This window comes from Anoplolepis gracilipes, chromosome 9 (assembly GCF_047496725.1).
Source record: "Anoplolepis gracilipes chromosome 9, ASM4749672v1, whole genome shotgun sequence".
NCBI classification, from domain to species: Eukaryota; Metazoa; Arthropoda; class Insecta; order Hymenoptera; family Formicidae; genus Anoplolepis; species Anoplolepis gracilipes.
In genome coordinates this window covers 4,628,504-4,640,448 of record NC_132978.1, presented here as the reverse complement: position 1 = coordinate 4,640,448, position 11,945 = coordinate 4,628,504, and the positions used below count along the sequence as shown (strand labels likewise).

Here is an 11,945-nt window from a genome sequence, read left to right as displayed (position 1 = left end):
AAAAATAATTGTGAGTGTATCATTATCATCTTGCACGTTGACATGCTGAGACATTTATATATCACACCTCAGGTAGAACAGAAAGTCACAATAATATCAAAATACGTCAAAATGACAAAAAAATAATCAAAAAGTGAGTTTTTGTAATCATATTCTCGTTTTTAACGTCATTTTGACGTCATTTGACGTTACTTTAATATCATCGTGACTTTCTGTTCTACTGGGGACGAAACGTTAATGTTATTAGAGTATTGGTCATATCTTCCAATGTATGTATGTACATACATCATTCTATGCGTTTTTTCTTTTTCCTTTTTTTTTTTTTTTTTTGCTTTATTGTAAACCACTGAGGAGGATCTCCATTGTTGATAGAAACGTTTGCATACACACATCGATTATTATAATCTCGTCACCATACTTACCAGATTAAACATTTTTGTTCGAATTTAAATGTAATTTATTAAATGACTTTTATTAACTGATTCACTAAGTGCTTAGATAATTTACTGCTTCTATTGCCATTTTCTTAATGTTACTTTAAAAGTATGTCGAATAAAGATTTTTACAAAATATGTATAAAGTAATTATATAATATTTTAAAAAATATATATTTTCATAAATACTTATAAATATTTATTATAAATATTGTTTGCTGTCTGGGTAAATAATTTAGGCAAACAAAGAAACATGATAATTGAAAGAGAACATTTGCTGATTCCTTGACATACAAAAAGTATCTGATGTGTCAAAGAAATTGAAATTATCAAATAATTAAATAAGTATTATATCTATTTTTTTTCATAACGATAAGAATCATTTCTATAGCACTAAAACTTGTACTTTCTGCTCGAAAACTGTGCTAATTTTAAACCTTGATGTACGCATTGAATGCATTATCAAATCATTCAAATTCATAAGTCTTAGTAAGTATTTTACATTCTAATATAATCTTTTACAAATGTCAACTTGTCACCTAATAACATCTATAACGACTACGTAAATTGGAATTATAAGAAAAATATTGACGTACACGCAACAAGTTGTATACGTACGTACAAAATATTTTGACATTAAAAATGATGATGTGACAGATGAATTATATTTATATAAAAACACTTTAAAAAAGATTAACCTTGACTTTTTTTCACCTAAGTTTAGCAGTCACTTAGATAAAACCATAGAGATTCAATTCGATCTCGCAATCAGTAGTTGAGTGAATTTCACGGGATAAATATGTATCTTTTTTTTAATCACTTAAAAGATTTTTGTTTCTCACTCAAGTATATCTTGCGTTTTCGAAAAATTTTGTCAAAAGCAAAAATAACGCCTTATTAGTAACTATAACAGATATTTTTTTTATTTGTTGAATTAAAAAAATATATACAGCACATTTTTAGTTATCGTCTGTGTAATAATTGTATTGCTTAAATTGGTTTGTCTACTTAAATTACATAATCAAAGGTTTATCAAAAATAAAATAAAGATTCAAAAATAAAGAAAAATCAAATATATATTTAGTGTATATATTGCAAATATTAAGCGAATAAAAAAAATGGTGTGACTGTCTTCTAAAATCTTTAAAAATTAACATATGTTTTAAAAACAGTGACATAATCGAGTAAACCAACCATGAGTATTATTGCATTATTGATATAATATGATGTAATAAGTTCTTTTCAACTTGAGCGTTTTCAAACGTCACTTCGAATGCACGACAAAGATGTAATTTCGTTCAGCTACAGCATTTCAAACCGCTAATTAATATTCAGTTTGATTTCTTTCATTTATATTCCTTGCATCAGTTGACGTAATTGCGAAACGGATAACAACTGACATACATGTCCTTGATGCTATTCAAATCTACAGCCATATTGAAAGATACTGCAGTTGTTTATTGATATTGCAAATACCTGAAAAAAAAAACAAGATACAATAAAGTGCCACAATAAACTGATGATTTTTTGTTCTCGACGTGCATTCGTGATATAAATTGTGAAAGATCACATTTACAGTCTAAATATTATTCAAATTATATTAATACTGAAGATTATGCTGATGGATCTTCGATACTTCAAAATCAGAAAGATGCTAAAGTGATATTTTAAAAAGACATTAGACAAACTTATTTTGATTAACAATCAACGATTCTCGAAAAAGGTCCTATTCGAGCTCACAACAGTGTGTTTGATGTGAAAATTTCAATTATCTGTCGAGTAAGAAACCGACAAAATACTCAACATTGAAATGTGCATGATGTATTAAACTTAAAGGAAGAGATATAGACATATCTGTTTGAAAAAGAGTTATTTTAAAATTATCCCGCGCGATAAAAAGAAACACGCAGCTTCGCGATGCGCAAGTTCTGCTTGACAATCTTGTTCCTGGGAAACGCGACTGGGATTTTGTCACCGGGTATTCTCGAGACGATTCATCACTTCTTCTCAGGCTTTCCACCCGCACCAAAAATACAGGAGCTTGAGGACGGAATACCCGATTACATTTTTCCCTCCGTCGACTTTCTGGTGATCGGAGCCGGCACGGCTGGATCCGTAGTCGCGAATCGTCTAACCGAGAATCCTAACTGGAAAGTCCTGGTGCTCGAGGAGGGCGACGACGAGATCTTCCTCACGGATGTCCCCTTTTTCTCACCATTACTTTTTACGACGGATTACGTTCGCGTGTACAAAAGTGAGCCGCGACCACAGGACACGAGTGGCCATGGAGGATATTGTTTGTCGATAGTCGATGGCCGTTGCAACTTAATATCCGGTAAGGCAGTCGGAGGTACCTCGGTAGTGAACTTCATGGTGTACTCGAGAGGATCGCCCGCTGACTACGATGCCTGGGCGGCGTTGAATAATCCAGGCTGGAGTTACAAGGAAGTACTGCCCTATTTCATCAAGTCCGAGAGATGCAAGCTGATGGATGAAGACGCAAGGTACGTGTCTTCAGATTAGAAATTATACGATTATTCCATTCTTTCTCCTGTGGGAAGCTTTAGTGACATTTCGTATATAACTTCAATTGTACGAAATTTTTTAGCAGTAATATTATCTTTTTTCTTATTTCTTTTATTTCTTTTCTTCATCTTTTTATTTCTCGCCGTTAACTCTTCTCCTATTAACTTTTCTATTGTTTCATCTTTTCAACTCTTTCTTTTATTTTTTTTTATCTCTTCATCTTTTCTTCTTCTCTTTTCTTCATCACTTATTTTTTTGTCAGATTCTATAGATACAATTACATGTATAATTATTATATGTTTCATTCACATATGTAGAGATGACATCTGTTCAAGTGTAAAGTTAGTCAATGGCTGCATTCTGTAGCTAGTACATTGAAAAAATATAACAATATTGTCAAAATGATGTAACAAATTTACTGTCTTCTCAAATTTGAGAAAACATTCTGATTCTCTTTGGTTGCTTATTATGGTTGAACTACTAATTAAAATGTCAAAGTTATAATTGTAAAACGCAATTTAAACAAATACAACAATACACACACATTTTAAGACTATAGATATTTTATCAAAGCTTTACGATATTATGTATTTAAGTATTTTAAGTTAATAAAGCGAGTTTATAAAAAATGCTGCTCATTATCTATCACACATATTTTTAACACAAGGAATTTCTCAATAAAGATGATGAAGAAGAGTATTTGTTGTGGCACTTGAAATAAGATCACTCGAAATAAATTAATATTAACATCAGTGTTAATGTCAACTAATTAAATTAATACAAAAATAAAATTAATTTAAGGCAACACCAAATAAAAATATTAATAAAATATAGGTACCATTATCGCTGAATTCAACACAGTTCTGTAGTTCTTCTATTATTATATAACTATTATTATATAACTCGTTACAAGAACAAAAACCTACAAATAAATATAATCATGTTCCTTTAGCATTATCGAATTTTACTAAAGATGATTAAACTATGTATTTAACAAGCGATTATGTCAATATAGTCCACGATTTCCACGTCGAATTAAAGTTCCTTCAACTTCCGGTGATATAATAAAAGTGAGTCTTGCTCAGTTCTATTATATTGATGCTATTTGGGATAGGCCTGAAAGATAACTTGAGCTCCACATAATTGAGGGACCTTCCAATGAGGTTTAATTTACAGGATCACAAAAGCATGTCATCTTTAATAGTTTTTTAGCCATCGAAACCGTGACTATTGTCAGATACCCAAGTAGAACAGAAAGTCACGTTAAAGTAATGTCAAATGACATCAAAATGATGAAAATATGAGTAGAAAAACTCACTTTTCGATCATTTTCTAATCATTTTAATGTATTTTAACATTATTGTGACTTTCTGTTCTACCTGGGTAGCGTCTAGCTATCAGTCTAGCTAGTTTCCTGGAGTATCTGATATAAAACACAATGTCTTTGAACGATATTCGAAGGCACTGAAGGATTAGCTTTTATTAAAACTAAGGATAATTTGAGAAATATACGCGGAAACAGCGAACATAATAAGCATTTTATATGGTTATTTTTAGAAATTACTATGACGAATGTAAAGTTTAATAAGGACTGTTTCCAATATAACTTTTATCACTGTCAATCATGACATCCTTGAGACGTATCCTAACAAGAATAAATCATTGAGAAAAGATGGTGACTATCCTAATATCGAGCTAGTGTTGGGTGTAAATTCAGTAGCTAATAGTTTTAGACAACGTCACAATTGATTAATGATAGAGGATTTCACAGGTATGGAATTAACTAAAGAAAAAAAATTAATTAATTGATTAATTAATTAATTTTTTTTCTTTAGTTAATTCCATTTTATCAGATATCAGATTCATCCATCATTGACATCAATTATTATGATAACAAGCACGATCTAAAGTCGATGATGCAAGCTATAAAGGTGGTAAGAGTATATCCCGTGTAAAAGTCATTACCTTGTGTCTTAATATACGGTAATTTATTTTAATCTTAATAATTAAATATCTGAAATTTATAAAATGTAAAAAAAAGTTTTAGGCAAAACTTGATTGATAGAGTTTTGAAAAGACAAAAAATTGATAATCTTAAATTTTAACTAAGATCATTCTTCATGTAAAGGTCATCTAATTTTTGAAATAAAATCCTTCTAATTTCTTTGTAAAAATTAATTTTTTTTATTATTTTGTATACTCTCTAAAATTAGATTAAAATTATTAAAATAACATTATAGAAAAATGAATATTTTACGAGATATTTCATGGTTTATGTAAAATGTAATAACAAATTGTATAAAATATTTTTTATACCATTCAATTTTAAGTCATCCTACTCTTTTACATCAATTATTGTGAATGAATTTGTATAAAAATATAAAATTATTTTTATTTTAAAAAACTTGATTGACCTCTTTTCCTTATCAAAACTCTATCAATTTTGTCTGAAAGATTATTTTCTATAATTCCAGGATTTCAAGATATTTGATTAGTAAAATTAAAATATACCACTCTATATAATCCACATTACAAAATATATTTTTATTTTTAATTTACTTTTAATTACCTACTTTACTGTGATTAACATTTCCTACATTTTTTTTATCTTCCAGGCTATCAAAGTTTCCACGAGAGCACTCATACGTTACGACACCATGCTGTTGGCAGCACCATTTCTGGTATGCAAATACGTTGCCTTTATAAGTAATTTATACTGTCTTCCCCGTCACTTTGGTCGACTATAGTTCATTTCGTGGACTCATGTAAGATATCCACGAAGGATTTCGGGTGTAATGGAGCACAAGTTACGAATGCACGAGATCATGCAATCACAGAGTCATGGACGCCAGTATCATGACAACCATGCTGCTTCATGAATCACACACAAACACACGCACGTGTGGGAAGCAAGAAAGTGGAGGATGTTACGAGATAAAATGTAGGAGACATTATCATGAAAGGGCGAAGAAAAATGTAATTAAATTTAAAACTTTAAATCCGAACGAAAGCGATAATAAAAGCATTGATTTTTGTGCCACAAAATATCGTAGAATTTTTAAGACAGCTTATAAAGGGGCCTTGTACACGAGAAAGATATATTATATTATAACACGAATATTTTTTTATAGGATTTTCAAAGGGACTTTTTAAAATAAAATATTGTATAATTTTTTATGGAAAGAACGAATGTAATTACGGATAATTATTACACTTCATTTCGCATGTGTAAATGTGACGTTCTGCTCAAGTGTGTAATCTAGTCAATGACTGTATTATTTATCCAATTTGAAATAAAACAAAAACAGTATTATTAAAAAGATCTAACAGATTCGTTGCTTTTTAGACTTGAGAAAACGTGCTGATTCTCTTTGACTATTTATGATCAAACTGCTAATTAAAATATCAAATTTATATTCATAGTCAAGCGTAATTTAAATAAATATAACTATACACACATATTTAAACTATAATTTAACTATATAATTTAACATTTAATTTAACAATAAGTACAGAATAGATGAAATCTTTTTTTTTAGGACTGGCAAAAACTGTGTTTATCAAACCGTATATTTAACAAATTGTCAGGTCAATATAGTCCACTTTCGAATTTCATAACAAAATAAGTTCTTCAAACTTTCGATGATATAATAATCGTAAATTGCAAAGGCTATGCATTTCTAAAATTGCAAAATTTTCCATGTATTATTTTCGACATAAATGTACATATATAATAAAACTTGTATTCAAATGCAAATATATTTTTCTCAAATTTAATCCTAATTCTTATTCTAAACTTTATTCGTCTCACACGAAAAATTTTAGGAGATCTATATAATCCGCTTTTAAAATTTCAAATAAAGATAACCAATAAATATCAACATTTTATATATATTTGTATTAAACTGCATATTTTTTTAGAAAGCAGATTGGAAAGTCAGATTAAAATAAAAATTTTTTGTTATAGAAAAAGTATTCTAAAAATTCATATTTAATTGTGCATATTTAAACATTTTTATGTATTTTATATATATTATAAAGTTAGTGTTCTGCTATTGATTTTTAATTCATTTTCTTTTTCGAATTTTATTCTATTTTGTATGTTATATTTAAGAGCCCAATCTACTTTAAAGGCTAAAAAAAATCGTCTCTTTTACATTTTCTAAAAGAAAAGTTTAATTCCTGAATAATATCTTTCAAATTTAATTGAAAATTTCGCAAAATTAATGGACTTAAATTTGTAACTTTATTTTGGAATGTGTCAGCATTATTTTTTGACTGTAATTTATTATAAATTTATTCCTGCAATTGCTTTACAAATTACAGAAGAATTATCGTAATAAAAATTTACTTTACAGCTTTTCTCATGTAAAATTTTGTTATTTGTATTTAAATATCCAGAAAGTAACCAAAAATGACAGTATAAAATTAATTGTTTTTATTCAGAATGATGTTAAAACACGTGAAATATACGTATTATATTCCAAAGCTAAATTACACTTTATAAAATTTATATCATTTCATATTTTATATATGTACGTCTTAAGTTTGAATTAATTTATACTAATTACAATTACACATTAAAAGATCGAAAGTGTATTTCGGTAAAACTTTACTTTAACGCACACCTTGCCCATGACCTTGACTTTGACATATGTTGTAGAAACTACACTCCTAAGTAACACATACTTTGAATGCTGCAGTTCCGCCCCGCCCCCGTCTACACATTCAATGTATCACATGTAAAGTATTCCTTTCAATGTCAAACGTGATTTATTATTGTACGATTTCATATAGATTCTTGTTTCGATTTTTTCTGTCATATTTATACATATTTTGTATCGATATTTATCAACATTTCAAATGCTGTGAATGTAAATTTGTAATTTTTAAGTTGAAAACCCATGTGATACTGTGCAATGATAGTTAACAAAAGCGTAGGCGGGGGAGGGGCTTGTAGGAGAAACTTCAAGCTTTTACATTAGAGAGTTTAAAATGTTCGCAGATTTTCTTCCAGACACGTGACAAACCCACAAAGTGAGAAAAAAATTTTACATTTAAAATTTTTTTTAATATGTTGAAAACTTGCTCAATGCTTACGTTGGCCGTTCTACCCCACGTTCCCCTATATATATATATATATGTATGTATATTATAAAGACTTTGATACTAAAATATATTTTTATGTCTTATGATTTTGAGAAATTTGTGACAGCTGTCAAGCTGAACAATCGCGTTATCTTACGTTACGAGATTATTGATATTATTGTAAAGTTTTTCTGTGATCGTGTTAATTATTAAAGTTCCCCTTGTTTATTAAAAGTGTGTTTTATTTATGAGTGTGAGTGTAAAATTGAGAGCCGAGCATTGCGCCCCTTGGATCTGGCGAACGTAACAGTATATTAACTGAGCAAATTAAAATCAATGTAAGCAAAAGTATCAAATCATAAATATTTAAAATAAGCTAATATTAAAAATCAAGTTTAATTATGCCAGTGTGAAAAAAGTATAGCACGGATAGAAAATATGGATCAATAATAGTTGAATGGCCATCGTTTCTAATCATCAAGCACTTGTTAACTTGATTATATTTCTGATAAATATGAAACAGAAAGATCTGTTAACTATGTGATAAATTAGCACTTGTACGTTATGAGATAGAAATGTCACAATCAAAAAAAGAAAAAAAATAGAATTAACTTATTGTTAGTTGATTTCTTGATCTTCGTCCGGTGAACTTTCACTTTCTAAAGTCGCCCCTAGCTCCTGTCCTTTCGCTTCCCACCCAAGAGCTTCTTCTTGGAATGCTTGTCATGGCTGCCTTCGTCATTAACTGCGTTATAAAAATTATTACTTATTAATAATATTATTAATAAATTATTAATAACTGCGGCTTCACAGATATGTGGTAACTTAATTTGGTGAAAGAAAAAGATACAAATATATACATATAATATTTAGAACCAGACAAAGACTCTTTAACAGGTGCATAACATCTTTATTCTTTCTGTCACTTTGAGTCTATTAGTTTAACAGATGTAACACGATGACAGCTGTGTTACGTACAATTGCTTTCATTGCTTCTTCGCCGATTCGGACACATACAGGAAATTCATTCTCGACATCCGGACTCTTGAAGTCTAGTATCCCTTAAATGCAGATGTGCATTTGACACTTGCTTATTGTGTCAAACTCAAAATCTCGAATTTTCTCGAGATAAGTCGATCAATTATCAAACTATCGTTTTTAAACGCCGTCTGCCAAATATACATATATACCCAGACAGCACAAAATATTTATAATAATTATTTAAATGTTTTATAAGTATTTATTAAAATATTTTATAAATATTTTTAAGATTTTAGGTTGAATAGATCATAAGTATTTACCATATCCTATAGCAAATATATTACAAGTATTTACAAAATAATTACTATACATGTTTAGTTTTTATTTATCAAAAATTATTATATTATTTATCATATATGATATAAAATATTTCATCTATATTTTAAGAATATGTCGAATAAAGATTTTTATAAAATATGTATATATTTCAAGAAAATATATTTTTATAAATATTTATCATAAATATTATGTGCTATCTGGGTAATGCACGTTAAAAAAATTAAGAATAATTAATATTAAATATTTTGCAACATTAAGTTTATACATAATTTAAGCAAACGAACATGATAATTGAGAAAGAACATTTGCTGATTCTTTGACGTTAAAAAATATCTGATATGTCAAGAAATGTAAATTATTAAAACAAAAGTAAAAATATTAATAGTCGCCAGTAGTTTTTTAAACAAAGTGAAAAAATCTTAAATAACGTTTCGACTCTTAGTTTGGATCTTCTTCAGATGTTCGAGTTCTGAGGTGAACATTTGAAGAAGACCCAAATCAAGGGTCAAAACGTTATGTAATATTTTATAAAGAATTAAATAAATATCCTTTACCAGGTCGACATTTAAGATTTTTTCACTTTGTAAATTATTAAATAATTAAATAATTATTCTATTTTTTTCATGACGATGAGAATCATTTTTATAGCATCAAAACTTGAACTTACTCTTTGAAAATGCCAATTTTACGGCCTGCAGGGCTATTCTGTAACTTTTAACTAATATACGTTACGATATGGCTGTCCTTTTCTTTCTTAATAAGTAAAAAAAAGACAGCACATCATAACGTATGCGTTAGAAGTTTCAGAATAATCCTGCAGGCCTAAATCTCGATGTATGTACATACACGCATCAGCAGGTATGATATTGTGCAACACGCATTATATAACTTTATTTTTTCCATTACGGTAGAATAGGTGCAAATACCAATCCTACTATTAAAGATGATTTTGTAATTGGTTATATAGGTTACATAAAACTCGTTTCTTTGCAATTTTCGACACATTTATCGCGTTTAATTTCATACGCGTAGTAAACAAGAAAAAATGTAATGTTAAAATATTCAAATATTAATTATACATGCATGTTACATTCTAATATAATGTCTTACAAATGTTTTCAAAATGTTACCTAGTAACATTTGACTTAATTATACGAGTTATTTAAATCATGCAAATATTTAACTCATCTATAGTTATTGTTTTATTATCAAAAATGTATAAATCTTCTGTGTGCTGTCCTCAAAATAATAAAATAAGCGTTTTATTGTATTTAATCATTATTTTATCATTATTTATATCTGACAGTACAAAGATTTTACCTTCAGCAAGAAAATATTTGCATTGTCAGTAATTTTTTTCCGTAAGGCCGACGGTCTTTAATAATATCTCGTCGGTTGTCTTTGTAAGCCAAAAAACAAAAATAAAATCAATATTTTCAAATATTAATTATACCTGCATTTTACATTCTAATATAATGTTTTACAAATGTTTTCGAAATGTTAGCTAATAACATCTGTATAAATTACATCAATTAGAATTATAATAAAAAATATTGAATATACGCAACAAATTGTGTACATATGTACATAAAAAAATATCTTGACATTAAGATGATGTGACAAATAAAATTAATTTATATAATATGTCAGAAGAGGTTAGCCTTGAGTCTTTTTTTTCACGCAAGTTTGGCAGTCACTCAGATGAAACAACAAAAGTTCAATTCAATCTCACAATCAACAGTTGAGTAAATTTCGCGAGCTAAACACGTTTCTTTTTTTTAATCACTTAAAAGATATTAGTTTTTCACTCAAGTATAACTTGCGTTTTCGAAAAATTTTGCCAAAAGCAAAATTAACGCCTTATTAATAACTATAACAAATATTTTTTATTTATTATTATTTTGAATCAAAAAAATGTACACGATACATTTTTAGGGATCATTTCTGTAATAATTATATTACTTAAATTGGTTTGTCTACTTAAATTACATAATCAAAGGCGTATCAAAGATATAACAAAAATTCAGATAATAAAAAAAATATCAAAAATATATTCCGTGTATATAACGTAAATATTAAACGTATAAAAAAATGTAAAAAAAAATTTGAGACAGTCTTTTAAAATCCTTAAAAATTATGTTTTAAAAAGATTGATCTAATGGAGTAAACCAGCGATGAGTATTATTGCATTATTGATTGAAATGAGAATGATGTATTAAACTTAAAGAAAGAGATATAGGCACATGTGTTTGAAGAAGGGTTATCTCATGTGCGATAAAAAGAAACAAGTAGCTTCGCGATGAGCAAATTCTGGTTGATGGTCTTGTTCCTGAGATGCGCGATTGGGATTTTGTCACAAATTTTCGAGATGAACCAGCATTTCTTCTCAGGGTTTTCCCCATTACAAATTATTGTTAATTAAATTTTGCATACATTCTTTTCCAGGCGATCGAAGTAGCCTCCACGAAAGCGTCCCAACGTTACAATACCGTTCTGCTATCGGTACCGTTTCCAGGATGCAAGCACGTTGCCTTCAAGAGCGATCCATACTGGGCCTGCGTCGCTCGTCACGTGTCG

At 28.6% G+C, this 11,945-nt stretch overlaps 1 protein-coding gene across 2 annotated transcripts; it reads left to right on the top strand.

Annotated features, from left to right (window-relative positions):
- Positions 1-1,550: 1,550 nt before the first annotated feature.
- LOC140669693 (glucose dehydrogenase [FAD, quinone]-like) lies at positions 1,551-11,945 on the top strand. 2 transcript variants are annotated; one of them, XR_012047380.1, is made up of 3 exons: positions 1,551-2,938; positions 5,576-6,210; positions 6,307-6,369. XR_012047380.1 is itself a non-coding variant. In XM_072899730.1 (3 exons), the coding sequence occupies exons 1-3, from the start codon at positions 2,352-2,354 to the stop codon at positions 11,824-11,826; spliced, it is 666 nt and encodes a 221-aa protein (XP_072755831.1). In that variant the 5' UTR covers positions 1,551-2,351; the 3' UTR covers positions 11,827-11,945. The 2 variants fall into 2 exon arrangements, 1 of the variants encoding a protein (XP_072755831.1); XM_072899730.1 differs by lacking the exon at positions 6,307-6,369 and adding an exon at positions 11,814-11,945 and having other exon boundaries at positions 5,576-5,641.